General features: G+C 35.0%; 2 protein-coding genes across 7 annotated transcripts in view; both read right to left on the bottom strand.

The window, feature by feature from the left end:
- efr3bb (EFR3 homolog Bb (S. cerevisiae)) overlaps window positions 1–16,566 on the bottom strand; it is a 1,037,141-nt gene that overhangs the window by 195,639 nt on the left and 824,936 nt on the right. The window lies entirely within an intron of this gene.
- lin9 (lin-9 DREAM MuvB core complex component) overlaps window positions 26–16,566 on the bottom strand; it is a 23,855-nt gene continuing 7,314 nt past the window's right edge. The window contains exons 5-15 of one of the 6 annotated variants that reach the window (XR_015517762.1): window positions 15,109–15,239; window positions 14,435–14,560; window positions 13,689–13,846; window positions 12,135–12,268; window positions 10,946–12,021; window positions 8,259–8,680; window positions 8,110–8,190; window positions 4,103–4,228; window positions 2,897–3,079; window positions 1,469–2,240; window positions 26–1,369 (exon numbers count right to left, since the gene is read on the bottom strand). Coding sequence is in view for 1 of the 6 variants with exons in the window: in NM_001044946.1 (NP_001038411.1) it covers window positions 771–876; window positions 2,143–2,240; window positions 2,897–3,079; window positions 4,103–4,228; window positions 8,110–8,190; window positions 8,259–8,360; window positions 11,896–12,021; window positions 12,135–12,268; window positions 13,689–13,846; window positions 14,435–14,560; window positions 15,109–15,239 (1,371 nt within the window). In the remaining 5 variants the exon portion in view is untranslated. 6 annotated transcript variants of the gene reach the window in all.

Raw genomic sequence — 16,566 nt, 5'->3', positions numbered from 1 at the left:
AAAACATTAATACAGACTCTGAGCCTTTCTGAAGATAATACATTTATTTACAAACGTTGTGTGTGTCGTGCATGCACTTACAGGTTAAAAAAACTCCCGATAAAACGAACGCATTTTAAAAACACACCAGTGGGGTTGATTTATTGTCTGCTATTGACAAGACAAACTGTTTGGGATTATGCAGCTGTCTTGAATAAACAAATCAGTTGCTTTGCAAAAATACCAAAATCTGGCATGTCAAAAAATGTCCACGTTACACTATATAGGATTGATTTATTGATATATTTTGAGTGAACTGTACAGGTATCTACAATGTACATATTTAAAACAGAACGGTTTAAAACAGACAGAACGGGACCTCTTTTCTCAGGACACTCAAAGTCAAACGCTTTAAAAAGAGAAATAAAATGATGCAAAAGGATTTCCATCAAACGAACTACACCGATACGACGTGTCATTCAGTAAACACCCCATTTGGAAACCAGCGATGATAATAATAGAGGGGAAACTAGCGATTTGAGTGAGCAACATCTGAATTGACATTTGAACTGTTACAAGAAACTTCACACTCGACTTTCTTTTTTTGTTAGCTAGTTGAACATTTGCATCCAAGACACTTCGGTGTCTGTGTGTGGGTTTTGAACAGTGCATGTACAGATACTGAACGCACATTCTGACCTTTCGTAACGTCAAACAGGATGAACAGAAAAGAACAGGTGGAGAACTGAAGAGGCGAGTCGCTGTCTGGGAGATGTGCAAGCTTATTTCAGTCACGTTCTGTTGGTGTTGTTTGCAGAGAAAGCGTGGAGGTTTCCCAGCTGGCTCAGGCCACTCTGTATGTGTGCTACATGGATCTCTACGTTATCCTGAAAACAACTGTATGAGACAGATTATTGGACAAAGATAGTATTCTTATAGGAACATCAATATGAACACAACACAGGGTTTGTATGGGTACTGGAAATCTCTGAAAATGCTCACATTTTAATTTTCACATTTTAAAAGTTAAAAAAAAAACTTTTAACTGCAATTGTTGCCTTCTTAATTTTCATAAAATAAACAATAAATAGGTAATAATAATTTATTTGATTAATTTTCTTTTAAATAATTGCATAAAATCAAAACGGGCTTCACCTAAACGTAACAAAATCTGTCTTTTTTTTTATCTGCGGTCTTTGAAGTAAAATAATGACATTGATATTTATGATGGAAGTAAATGACATTTAATAGAATAAATGACAGTAATTCAATGTTGAGCTTAGGTCAAACATGTCATTCAATTATTTTCCTTAGAATACTAATACTGTACTATAGAATACAACAATGATTCTAATCTAATATAATATGAGGAAATACTTATATACAGTTACTTATATATATATATATATATATATATATATATATATATATATATATATATATATATATATATATATATATACTTATACTTATATACAGTCTTATATACAGAATTATTATACCCATCCTGAATTATTAGCCACCCTGTTTCTTTCTCCACTTTCTGTTTAGCGGAGAGAAGATTTTTTTCAGCACATTTCTGAACATAATAGTTTTAGTAACTCATTTCTAATAACTGATTTATTTTATCTTTGCCATGATGACAGTAAATAATATTTTACTAGATATTTTTCAAGACACTTTTATATAGCTTAAAGTGACATTTGGGTTAATTAGGTTAACTAGGCAGGTTAGGGTAATTAGGCAAGTTATTGTATAACGATGGTTTGTTTTGTTGACTATCAAAAAAATATATAGCTTAAAAGGGGTTAATAATTTTGACCTTAAAATGGGTTTGAAAAAATTAAAAACTGCCTTTATTCTAGCCGAAATAAAGCAAGTAAGACTTTTTTCTCCAGAAGAAAAATATTATCAGACATAAGGTGAAAATTTCCTTGCTCTGTTAAACATCATTTGGGAAATATTTAAAAAAGAAAAAAAATTTCTAAGGGTTTTTAATAATTCTGACTTCAAGTATGTAATTTGCCACAGTTTAAAAAAAAGTTTAACATGCAACCAAAAAAAGTGCTTAAATTTGACTTTGGAGATGGTGTAAGAACCCTGTGTTAGATGGGATCTGCAAAAATGATGTAAATAAAAGCAGGAAATGAAAACAATTATTACCTGAGGTTGGAGTCATCTATTGAACTCTTAATGTCATTCAGAGAATCTGTGAGTGATTTGAATTCAAATGAATTCAGGTCTCCTCCTTCAGCCAAACACTGCATTAAATAAAGCAAGAGAGAGAAATTAAAGCAAGCAAGAAAATAGAAACAAATGAAAGAAAAATACACAGAGAAAGAGAAAGAAACAGAAAGAAAAAAATGAAAACAGAAAAAGCGAAAGAAATGAAAAACAAATAAAGGAAACAGAGAAAAATAAAAAAAAAATAATATTTTTAAAGAAAAATTAAGAATTCTACTAGGTGAAGGACCCACAGCGTATCTAGTGGCCCATTATATATAAAACTCGGGTAAAAAGTGAAGGCATCTGCATTCTGTTAAAAAGAAATAGATTTGTAAATATTCTTTTTGTTTTATGTATACTGTACATATTCCTTTATATTTTATCAAATATTATTAATATAATTAATTTCATCAATATTGTTATTACTAATATTATAATATTAATATTGACTTTTCCTCCTGCTATGTACACTTTGGCAATATTTACCCAATATGTACGTCATGCCAATAAAGTGGACTGAATTAGGAAAAAAATAAACAAATAAATATATTTAAACAAAAAAAAAAAAAAAAAGACAGAAACAGAACAATGACAGACAGAGAGAGAGAAAGAACAATGAAAAGAAAGAATGATAAAACAAGGAAGATAGTTGCTGAACTGTTCTGTATCTGTCCAGAGCAGAAAGTGTTACCCTGATCTGCAGGAGCAGCGCTGTGAGGCGAGAGATGAGTTGAGTGAGTTCAGTGTTCTGGACGCGCGGCTCTCCACTCGCTAATGTGTTATTCTGACGCAGGACGTCCTGGGACTCTTCTTCACAGCGTCTCCGCAGTTCACTGGGCTGATCTGCAGGCTGCATGCCCTGATCTGGGGCCAGCTGAACACAGAATCATCCAACAACAGTGAGTGCCTTTTAGGCCGTACTCACACTAGGTACAGTTGCCTCGAACCGGGCCAAAGCACGCTTGTCCCACCCTCCCTTCTCCCCCGACGGCCCGCGCTCACACAATATCAGGCCTCGGCACGTTTACGTCATCACTGCTGCTCTGTTCTGTGAGAAGCGCTGTCTATGGCAAGCCTTTTTAGCATTTAAATCTTTGTTCTGACTCCATAAATATATTTAGAGATATCTCTAATTATATTTTGACTAGTCATAATTATAATTCCACTACTCAGAATGACAGTTAGAGATATCTGCAATTACAATTGTACGAAATCAGGTTGGAGATATCTGCAAATATATTATGACTAGTCATATTCCTCCATTGACTTCCATTGAAAAATATTTGCAGATATCTCTAAATGAGTTTTGACTAGTAACAATTGTAATTAGAGATATCTCTAAGTCAGTTTTTACTAGTCATAATACATTTGGAGATATCTTTAATTCATCATATTTAGAGATATTTACAAATATATTTGAAGATATCTCTAATTAATTTACTAATAGTCGAATTACAGTTGTAGATATCTTGAATTTGATTTTTGACTAGTCAAAATTCATTTGGAGATATCTCTAATTACAATTGTGACTAGTCAAAACTCATTTAGAGATATCTGCAAATATTTTTCAATGGAAGTCAATGGAGGAATATGACTAGTCAGTCATAATATATTTGCAGATATCTCCAATCTGACTAGTCGAATTATAATTATGACTAGTCAAAATATAATTAGAGATATATTTAAATATATTTATGGATAGTCAGAACAAGGTTTAAATGCTAAAACGGCTTGCCATACCCTCTCACCCAGTAGTACAGTGGAGATTTCTCTAGTTATATCCTTTCAGTCGTTTGTTATGCAGTGACATGCAGTCAAATATTTCGCCAAACAGTCCTTAAACCTCCATCATACATACAAGACTTGATCAATAAATGAGCAGGAGAAACCCATGTACCTCAAAGCAAAACTGCTGTACTTCATGAAGGACTTTGTTGAGGTCTTTATTGAGCTGTTCCAGGTCCAGTACTGTTGTGGCGTACCTCTTCTGCAAATCCAGCCCGATCGGCATGGAGTAAGACTTCTGCAGGGCAACAATGGGGGGGAAGGTTACTTGGTGTGCAATCTTTATTCGACTTATTTTGTGCACATTATGTTTGGAACAGGTCGAGTAACTGTGATGACAGAATTTAGATTTTAGGGAGAACTACTCCTTTAACACATAACATTTTTAATAGCCTCACTGCCTGCAAACAGAATATGCACACATTACATATCATCCACCCCACCCCCACGACGGGGGATTTTTAGACTAAACTCAAGCACAAACACACAACAATGAGTATGTGGTAGTGTTGTTGTCACTCAACCCTCTGCGGCATGAATTTTTTTGTTTTAGGAGAAAAAAAAAATGTTACCTAGGGCTGCACGATTAATCATATTAGTATCACGACGATTATATTTGTGGCCCACGATCAATAATTAAATATTGTCTTGATTTTATAGTATAAAGACTAAGCCGTTTTTTTAATGGGTGGAGTTTATAAACTGCAGCGCATCACAAGCATGAGGTGACTGCGTCTAGATTGCAGGTGTTTTTTGTTTTTGTGGAATGCAATGTTGATCAGGCAGCCTTTGCTCCTGTTCAGTCCAAACTTCCCAAGGTAACACAACAAACCTCACTAACCACCTTAAAATCCATCAAAAAGTGTCTGTCATGAGTGGGTTATTGAGCTCAGGAGAATTCTGCTTTGTATTTTTTTCTGTGCATCACTAACATTAATAAACCAGACAACATTTGTTTTATAAGTTATTAAATAAATATTTGTGGAGATTCAGACAGTTTTTTTTCAACACATTTGCCAGTTAGGTAGACAGTAGATACTGTATCCAATTGTTTCAATGTAAAAAAAAAAAAAGTCATTGTGGCCCTGTTCAGCTGCGGGTATTCAGGTTCGTTTATATCAATATAATGCAACTTTTATTATTTACAAGAAAAGAAAATGTAATTAAAAGTTTCAGTTCAATTAAAAAGACTAGCTTATTTTATGCATTAAATAATGAAATAGATACCTAATTTCCTTTATTCCCGACTACACCATGCACTTTATTCGGTTTTATAGTTTTGAAAGGTAATATATATATATATATATATATATATATATATATATATATATGCTTTATAAAATAACATTCGTTTAACAAATATTTTAGCACATTGAAAGTAATTAAATTACCTTTATGCAAAGGATCAGGAATTGATTGTGTGCACGCAAAAAAAAAGCAAAAGGAAAAGATAAAACATATCGGGACTGTTAAAAGAACATTCTACATTAATATATCCTTTCGACTCCAATACAGAAGCTAAAATTATGAATGAAGGAGTGTAAAGCCATCTCTCCTGCGTGATTCAGCGGCGCGTCCCGCTGTTTATGAATGAGGAGGCGGAGTTAAGGCGGAGAATGAGCTGTTTAGTTTCACCTCAAGTTATTAAAATTAAAACTAACACCGCTCATCAAAAGTTAAACTAAAATGCACAACTCTTGTTGGTTGCACCCGCGGCATGCACAATGAACCTAATACATCATTCTTTTAATTCGATGTTGAAGTATGAGCCAACTGCAACTGCAGTGCCACATTTTTGTCACTGAGCTTTAGGTCAGGGCTGCCCAAACTCAGCCCAGGTGGGCCAGTATCCTGCAGAGTATAGCTCTAACCCAAATTAGACCTGAACCAGCTGCTCAAGCTCTAAGTAGTATACTAGAAACATATTAGCAGGTACTAACTAAATTCTAGAACTAAACTCTGCAGGACACCAGCCCTGCTGGACAGAGTTTGGGCACCCTCTTTTAGATGCATCCTGGTACACTGTATCTCTCTTTCTGTGTTTGCTAACGCATTACAATCAAAAGAGAAGACGCATCTTACACACACTCCAAATTCTACATACACACACCAGCACCAAGCCCCCATTGTCACATCATCACTATCCTACAGGTACTGTTTAATAACAAGGTGACAGTGGCAAATACTGGGCCGGCACGTGCAATATAGACTTTTTGTCCATTTTTGTGGATTTGTAAAAACTGAAAGTTGTGATTTTTTTGAAAATTTTGTCGTGTAAACATAAAACATTTATAAGTTTAAAGGAAAAAACTCACATTTTTGGGTACATGGTTGTCATGAATAGGCCTGTCACTAGGGCTGTGCAATTAATCGAAAATCAGATTTCGATTATGAAAAACCATTAATTGAGATAAACGATTATTGCATCATATACCAAAAGTGCGAAAGGCTGCATGCTTATGGAGTGTGCAACACGCGCACACGCATAAGCACGCGGTCAGCATTCGGTCTCATTCGCACACTGAGACGAGCAGAGGAGCGCAGACATCTAAAGTAATCTTAACATGAGCGCTTTAATGGTCAAATAGGTGTCAAAATGCGGTGATTAGTGATTATTCATATTAACCCTCATTTGCGTAATAAACAAACGAGTTGAGAATCAAAAGACACGTGAAAGAGAATCCATTAAAGTGACAGTGCGAAATGCTGCCGCCTGTTTTATCATTAATCAAACGACGAGGAAATTCCTCGCTGCTCTTGACTGAAGGATTTTTATAGCTAAAGTGTTTTTCTTAGGGTGAAGATGCTTAAATCACAGTTTGTTTTATATTTTTATTATATATATATATATATATATATATATATATATATATATATATATATATATACACACACACAAAGTTGAAGTCAGAATTATTAGCCCTCCAGAATATTAGCAACCCTTTTCCTCCCATTTCTGTTTAATGGAAAGAAGTTTTTTTAAACTTATTTCTGAACATAATAGTTTTGATATATCATGTCTAATTACTGATTTGTTTTATCTTTGCTATGATGACAGTACATAACATTTTACTAGATGTTTTTCAAAATACAAGCATTCAGATTAAAGTGCAATTCAAAGGCTTAATTAGAGTAATAAGCCAAGTCATTGTATAACAGTAGTTTCTTCTGCAGACAATCAAAAAAATATATTGCTTAAGGGGGCTAATAATATTGACCTTAAAATAGGTTTCAAATTATTTAAACCTGCATTTATTCTAGCTAAAATAAAACAAATAAGACTTTCTCCAGAAGAAAAAAATATTAGAGGAAATACTGTTAAAATTCCTTGCTCTGTTTAACATAATTTGGGAAATAGTTATTTTAAAAAACAAAATTCTCAGGAGCGCTAATAATTTTGACTTCAACTGATAATCGTTTTGAATAATCGTGATTACAATTATGACCAAAATAATCGTGATTATGATTTTTTCCAAAATCGAGCAGTCGTACCTGTCACGATATCTATTTTTATTGTATGATATATTGCACCGAAATATATTGCGATTAACAATATTATTGTCATTTTAAGACCATTTTATGGCACTTATTATAAAATGCCAAAATGACAATATAATATCATTATAAAAATATTAAAATATTTATTTTAATCATATTCAACAATTAAATAATCAGGCATTGGAATCAGAATGTGAGAACTCATATCATAAATAAATAATAATAAATGTTAACAAACAAGTGCAAGATAAAAAGTAACAGAGGCTGAGACATCTGCCATCAGATCTATTTTCAGCTGTCAAACACCCACACGACAATATACTACAGTAATTTATAGTAAACACTTTAGTGTTTTTTTAAATATACTGAAGCTCACACCTCCAATAGAGATGTAGAGATTGCGCAATCAGCTAAAATGGTGCAGGAATTGGTTTTTATGTATGGATGATATATATTGCATCACCAAAAATGATTGAGGTCATGTCCATAGGTGCTGTGTGATAAGACGATATACTGTCTGATTCTCCCACTCACCCAAACTCTAAATCAGGGTAAAAATGTGTAGAGCATGAAAAATCCAACCTGCACAATAAAAAAAACATGAGCTCGACAAAAACTCACCAGTTTCTCAGCTTCTGTGTTCATCTCCTTCAAATGCTTTATGTGTTCTTTTTTAATCATGAGGATTTTGGACAGGCGAGTCTGGAAGAAAAAACAAAGTTAAAATAAACGGCAAATACATAAGCAACACCAGTGATCGGGATTCTCACCACTTGCACAAGAAACTTGACAGGAAATCCACCCAGAGTCTCTCCGTCGGTTCCCGTCAGTTTACTTCTCCAGGGGGACTGACTGAACAGAGGGTCATTATCCTGAGAACAGAGCAAGGAGAGACTCTGAATTACTTTCCAAAAGATTTCGGGAAATGATTAAGGAACATCAACGTTTTGTGTCAAAGGTTCTCAACTGGCAAATCAGACCCTGTAATTATACTGAACATCATTACAAAACTGTTTTGTTCATTTATACTTAATTCTATTCATTTTAATATAGAGGCAGCACAGTGGCTCAGTGGTAAGCAATGTCGACTCACAACAAGAAGGTTGCAGGTTTAAGTCCCACCTGAACCAGGTGTTCGTTCCAGTGATAGTTCCTAAATCGGTGCTCGTTCTTGTGAGTAACAATCACAGGGCTGATAGTGGAAAAAATTCCTGAGCCTGAACTTTTTTTCCTTGCCCCTGAGGTGAGTAGGGGTAGGGGTACTATGTATGCAACGCACTTTTAACACATAACTTGTGGGCCCCTGGGCCCAAATATATTAACAGCCTATGTGTAACCCTGATCATCATTATTGTCAAGTGGCTCTTTTTAGTCACATGCCAGTAATGTCAGTGACACATGCCAGTGTCAGTGATCTTGTGAAATGTGCCAGTAGGTGTCAGTATAAGCACGTTATAAGCACATTAATCTTATAAGTCTCTTTGCTTTAATATTTAAAAATCATTAGGCAAATGACACCTGTTATCTTACATGCATATATGTTATGAGTTTTCAACATGCATTTTATTATAACTTTTTAAAGGATATTATTTAAAATACCTTAAAATGAAAATAAGTTAAATAATAAAATAAATGAATGAATTAAAAACATAGAGAAGTCCATATTGTAGGGAACAAAGGAACTGCTAGGATGCAATAATATACAGCACAACAGATAAGTGTAACCCCTCCCATACATAAGCATGCCACAATAAATTTGACTGACATGTACTGTCAAATGACTATATTACGTACGGAAGTATGACTACGAATACATAAAATAAATGCATTTAAATTAAAACATCGTGGAGTAGCTCAGCAAATAAACTAACTTGCGACGCGATGAATTAGGTTAAAAGTCGCGTAATGATTAAATATGGTTTTACTCGTGTTAATTAATGTCATAAGCTTCGCAGGGTGTCGATGTCACTGCAGTGACATGCAGCGGGACACTCTGAGTGACACAGGTCACTACACATGCCACTAGCGAGTGACACATGACAGTGGAAAACCGGACGTGCCACCGGAAGTGTCACTACACTCAGTGGCATGTGCCAGTGTCATCTGTACGTCAGATGTCGTGTCACTCCATGTTAAAACTGCTACTGTGAATCCGCGTTCAAGCGCACACAATAAGCTAAAACTCGCCCCAAGCACCGGCAAAAACAAATAACAATGAATGTGTCGAGGAAAGAGTAAGGACATATCTTAATTATTTATTAATAAACTTATTCTGAGTCAGTGTCGCAAAGATCCTGACTGGCAATCTCCTCTTGGACTCGCCTTTAGAAAGAAATTCATCTTTACGGATTACATGAAGGAGTTTTTTTGTTTTCGATTTGTTTTATTTCGTTAAATAATAATTTAAACCTTTCTATAAATATATTTATTATGTCTGTGCGGCATATACATTTTGCTTCATTTTGTTAAGCGCTCCTGTTCAAAAACCAGACGACAGAAAGCGCATAATTTTGGTTTTCTTTATTTTATAAAAACGCTGTAACGTTTTTTGATGTATTACTCGTACTTTGTGAGCAAAAATGACGGATAACTTTAAATTGCTCCCACTGAAAAAATGCAAGTGATTGCTCTGGCGCCTCGATGTCCTGCAAGCTTTTTATAAGCAAACTATGCGCCTAATAGCACACATTTTTTAACATTTAAGCTTCCATTGTTTTATACTTGAACTGTTTTATATCTTTTATTTTAGGCAAGTCGTGATGATCTGAGAAGGCAAACTGATCAAACAGACAATGATGGTCTTCCGCTGGGCGCTGTTCGTTAAAAAAAAACGTATTTTTAACGAATAAAAAATGCTCCAAACGTTTTTCTAAATAAGCTGAATAAAAAACGAAACTAAATATAAACACTTTGCCATTAGGCTACATACAAAACTGAACTCTTTCATAGCTGAAACACTAAGTTGTTTAAGGAGAAGGGGGAAATATATTTTTGTCCCGTCTATTTCTTCACCGTTATTTCGAGAATAAACCCAGCGTAAATATGCAGATGTCATTCCCAAAACATATCAGCGTATATGTGCCGAAAACGAAAGTTTCATACAAATTCTGAATGGATTATAGCCTGGAAAGTGCAAAGCACGCTTCTCTTATTATCACTAAAAAGCGTCACTTATCTTAGTTCATAGAGATCTCACAAAGATTCGTTATAATTTATAAAGCTCTCTAAATTACACAATTAATCTTTTATTTACATGGCGTCTACACTCAAAAGATGATTCACGAGCACACAAAATGGCACTTAATAAAAACCAATCCGGCGCTTTCAGCAGTGAGTGAATTCTGTGAATCTAGAGAAATGACAGATCAATATCCGTGAACCTGATTTTTTTTTCCCCGCAGCCACAGTACGCCGGAAATCCGGCGTGGTGCCGGAACGCTATCACCCCTGCAATCACATAGTGTGAAGTATCAAAGAGGTGAGCTGAGAGAATCGCAGATAAGTCGCCGACACCCGTGAGATACTTGGCATGCTAAATATCTGGAGCAGTCGGCGATTCAAATCATGCCGTGTGAAATGAGTTCTGATAACATCGCCGATGACCTACAGCCAATGAGAGAGCAGCATCCACTAGTTTGGGTATCTGCAGGCCAGCGGGAGGTTGGGGAGAAGTTAAGGGCCTTTTTTCAATCTATTTGGGCCCAAGAAATGGAGAAAAAACTACTGGAAATTTGGCAGCAGCATTCCTGTCAGTTTGACGTGTCATCTGAGCAATAGCACAAGGGAGTCAAAAAAGAAATAAGCTTCAACACACCTGCCTGGGTGTTTCAAGTATACCTAGTAACACCTTAATTACCTTGTTCAGGTGTGTTTGATTAGGGTTGGAGCTAAAATCTGCAGGACACCGGCCCTACAGGAACAAGTTTGGTGACCACTGCCCTAAAGGGTTCTTTCTCATTATGTAGTCAATAACAAAAGATATACAACGTGGCTTCGTGTTGTTTTCATGTCACTTCTCGCGTGTGTTTGGTTGTGAGACGTAGTTAGCAGACGGAGACAAAGTTGTCGCCGATTCTTCCTATTGTAAAGTTATGCACAGTTAAACCAACCCCCTGTCGCCGATCCATCTTGTACTGTGAACAAAGCAGTGACAGAACACTACACCAGATAGTCATACAGTGTTAAAACATCTGTGACGTGACTACTTTGAAAATCATGCAGTTTGAACTCAGCATAACCCTATGTATATCAAAATACACAGTGTTGCATTTTCTTTTATTGCGTTTAGCACATTTACCGTATTACCTTCACTACCTCATTTATTCCTCTCTCAACAAAGTTGCAACACATTTTTACCAGTTAGCCAGTACTGACTTAAAACACAAGTCTTTGACTGTCTCACATTACCATTAAGATGGACTGTGTTGAGCCTGTGTATGACCCACGAGGTGGGGTCAGGAAGTTTTGGAAACGAGGTGGCCGCTGTTTCTGAGCAAAAGCAGATATGGGCATCGTCTCATGAGGTTCATTACTCTGAGGAAGAAAGCACATGACGATGTTAGCCATTAACCTCAAATGACATTGTTATCATTTTTATGAAAATAGTGTATAAATGCCATTGTAATATTTGTGTACTATTTTCTTACAAGCACTTCGTAGTCAGGAACAGTGTGTGTGCCAAGTCCATTTCTGTCAAAGGTCACGCGATATGTAGCTGCACTGGTATCCACTGCGTCAATCTGACCAGTAAACAAGCCATCATGGACACCCCTAAGACGAGCTGTGTTTTGGACAAATTAAAATGGCATGTTTTGTTTTTGTTAGACATAAGAGACATTTCATAAGACATAATAGATTTCATTCAGCAAGATGTCATGTCTCTAAACAACTTCTGCTCTAAAATTTTAAGGCTTTTAGAAAGAAACAGGCTGCTTCTCAATATGCGTAATATGCTTAAGCATTCTTGCATCCTCGTGTTCTCATGTGACGCCATCATCAACCGGCAAAAGTTTAGTTCCAATGCTCAAGACCACAAGAACAGAAGGCGTGTGAAAGTACCCGGATCTGTTATTGATATCGAGAATGCACTGATGCAGACTTGAGCGCAGAACTTGCAAGTTCATTGCGGCAAAATGAAGGAGGTGGGAAGAGCAGCATTTTTATTATTAAAGTTCAGAAATAAAACTTAATTATCTCAAGAGTTTCCCTAAATGAGACGGAGAAAGTAAACTTTAACATGAAAATTTCAATAAGGGCATAAACGCATTAAGGGTGTTTATTAGTTGATAATCATATTAAAATGTTTTACTTGTATCGTGCAAAGTACACTCACCGGCCACTTTATTAGGTACACCTGTCCAACTGCTTGTTAACGCAATTGTCTAATGAGTCAATCACATGGCAGCAACTCAATGCATTTAGACATGTAGACATGGTCAAGTAGATCTTCTGCAGTTCAAACTGAACATCAGAATGGGGAAAAAGGGTGATTTAGGTGACTTTGAACATGGCATGGTTGTTGGTGCTAGACGGGCTGGTCTGAGTATTTCAGAAATTGCTGATATACTTGGATTTACACCCACAACCATCTCTACGGTGTACAGAGAATGGTCTGAAAAAGAGAAAATATCCATTGAGTGGCAGTTCTTTGTGCAAATGCCTTGTTGATGCCAGAGGAGAATGGCCAGAGGGGTTCGAGCTGATAGAAAAACACAATAACTCAAATAACCACTCGTTACAACCTTGATATGCAGCATCTTTGAACACACAACATGTCGAACCTTGTGCCATGTCGAATCATGGTTGTACAGCCAACAAATCTGCAGCAACTGCATGATGCTATCATGTCAATATGGACCAAAATCTCTGAGGAATATTTCCTCATTACATATTGAAAATTGAAAGAAAATTGTTGTATAAATGCTGTAATGTTTAAATAATTTTCCGTTAAAAATGCGTGAAGGTCACGTGACCATCATGAAGAACACAGCATCTCAATTCTCACAGGACGCATTCTGTTCTTGCAGTCTCCCGAGTTCGTTCTTCTTGGGTAACTTGGCAAGTATAGTCTCCACGAGAACACAAGTTCATTCTCTGTGTTTTTGGAATTGAGAAACAGCCATAGTCTTTTCAAAACATTTACTTCTCATTTGCTGATAAATGTTAGATAAAGGCAGTTATCAGTGTATGATCAGCCTCACCTGTAACTTTTGTGCCAATGACCAATGGCAATGGAATCTCATCTGGCAGGTCTTTGCATAGAGACATATCTGTGATTTTCCTCTGCTGCAGGAGACGCATCTTCTGCCTCTTCTGTTTCAGAGCCATTCGCTCTTCAGCAAAGAATGCTGAGGAACATCTAAATAATAACAACATATAAACATTATAACATAAGCCTGAGTATTTAAATGCAAAACACTAATTAAAGTTTTTTGGTGATGTCTAGATGTGTGAATAATACACTTGTAAGTTATAAAATATGTAGTTGAAATACTCTTGGTTTTGTGATATTTAGATATATATATATATATATATATATATATATATATATATATATATATATATATATATATATATATATATATATATATATATATATAGGATCTGTGAATTGTGAAAGAAATGTAATTGATCATGAACCAAACATTGCTGCCTTATTTTATGATGCTGATGTAAGCATAAGTTTCAGTGACATGAATTTTTCATGGTTTAATTTTTTTGTGCTTGAATACATTTGAGCATTCAGATGTGAAGGTGTGCACCAATGAACTCTGCACTGAAGAAGAGCTCGAAAACATTTTGCACTCTTGTACTTTTTTTATATTATGTGAGATGATGCATAAATACAGTTTCTAAGTTGATATAAGGTGATTCAACTTTGTTTTATTCAATATACTTTATTTGTTGATATCACTGTATTAGGTTAGAAACTGAAAAGTTGATCAACCTTCGAGGTTTGCCCATAAGCCTTCTGATTGTTCCCCATTCAACTCGGGTCAACTTTCTGGTCTTTAGATTGGGAAAAGACTCTTTCAAACAGAGGCAGAAGTCATTGTCCCCTTCGAATAATGGCCTAAAGAAAAAGAGAAAAATATTTGACATTTTCAAAAGCTTAAATAATATGTCAATAATGTTATATGTGGAAATAATGCTATTTCCTAACAATAAAGTGTAGTAAGTACATTTACAGGCCCTGTTATTAACAATCATTCAAATGTATCTCCTGTGACTGTTTGTTCACCACCCTTTAGGTCTGCTTTGAAGAATACATTTTTTGTTTTGAATATTCACCAAACGTATGTAATATAATCATATAAATATATATATATATAGTATAATAATCATTATCCTTCAAGATGAACTGTTTTGTTATTTGTCAAAAAGACCATTTAAGGCATATTGTAACCGTTAATAATTTATTAACAATAGTAAAGACGCAATGCTACATCAATAATAGTAAATGCAATAATAAAAAATAATAATAACGAACGCAATGCTATAACGCATTATTTACAGAAAGGAAACAATGCTCTCACTTTCTAATACTACAAGTTAACTACATATATAAAAATGTGACAATTAACAACATACAAAGCAAACATAGTGATCTGCAAAACATACCTGTCGATATTTGAATAGAACCACTCATAGATGCACCATTTGTGTGCTTTGGGTAGTTTGAGCAGGTTTCTTAGTCTCAGCCCAATTTTCTGAGAAACTCTTTTATCTGGGGTTGCGACGTTTGTAAGTTTCTACAGAGGCAAACATTCAGAATCAGAAAATGCAAATAGACTGATCTTCATGACAGCCGGTTTCAGATTAAAAAACGATCCTGTAAAGGAGATGGAATTGTTATAATCGATGAGAAGTAGACAAAAATATGGAGGAATCAATGGAAATGTTTTAAACGACAGAAATGGAGAGAGTTTAATTGGAAGAGTTTAATAAGGTATGGGTTGTTTTCACATGATGTCATTGAAGATGTGCAAAATTCAGATGGAGGGCAGAAAGTGATTCTTCTTCTTCTTCACTATCAGAACATTAAAATGTTTATGTTTTATGTTGTTTATAATTGTTTAAATCGGCTAATATAAGAAATGCAGAACAGTTTTCATAGACTAATAAGAGTTTTTGCTAATAAATGGGAGAAAGTTACAGAAAGTGGCTGAAAAAACAGAAAAAGGCGGCATGAAGTAAACATTTTTTCAATAAATCTATCCGTACAAACTTTTTTGGACATGATAATTCACTTGAAAGTTCTAATAAAGATTATTTACAGGCCTAGCTATATGTAAATATGTTAAAGTGTTATATGAAAATCATATAAAAACACCACCACACTTATACAACATTCAGGAGAATATAAATAACGTACCCTGCCATGTAATCACTGCAATGAAATCTCCATCTTGTAATAAATAATACTAGTCTTCACTGGCGTTTTGTTGGAATAAACAACAGTAACGTTAACATCGATATGCGGAGCAGCGGTAAATGTTTGTTGATGGTATGTTCATTAACAGAACAAAAAAGAAATGCAACCTTTGAGACAAAACTAGACGGTTATTATTGTGGAGCACTTTTCCCCCTTACAAAAATAAACGACATAAATAATAATGTAGATATTATGCTTTTGTATGCTTTCATCTGTTATTTTGTGATCTCTGGATGATATCCGCATAGGGAAAATACAGAATACTGTAGCATATTAAACTGATAAACTGTAATAAACACCATAATGTTAATGTAAATTGTGGTGTACTGTGATGGTGTGAAATTATAGGGTAAAAAAACGAAAGCCTATTGAAAAAAATTGATTATTACTACTGTTGTGTTGTACCACAGCAACAACATAATTACTACGACCGTTTAATTCAAGTTAATATAGCATGCTTCCAAACACTATAGTATTACTATAGTATTTTTTTCATGTAACGTAATAGCTTATACAGTATATACTGCATTGATGACAGGCAAATATATTTGAGTTCAGTAGAAAACTCTGCCCTCTTCATGATATAAGGATCCTGCCCAACATATGTGGTGGTGTATTTATATCTCCTTTGAAATATGGTATAA

This window comes from Danio rerio, chromosome 20, assembly GCF_052040795.2.
Source record: "Danio rerio strain M-AB ecotype USA chromosome 20, GRCz13ab, whole genome shotgun sequence".
Lineage (NCBI taxonomy): Eukaryota > Metazoa > Chordata > Actinopteri > Cypriniformes > Danionidae > Danio > Danio rerio.
This window is presented reverse-complemented; position numbering and strand designations above follow the sequence as displayed.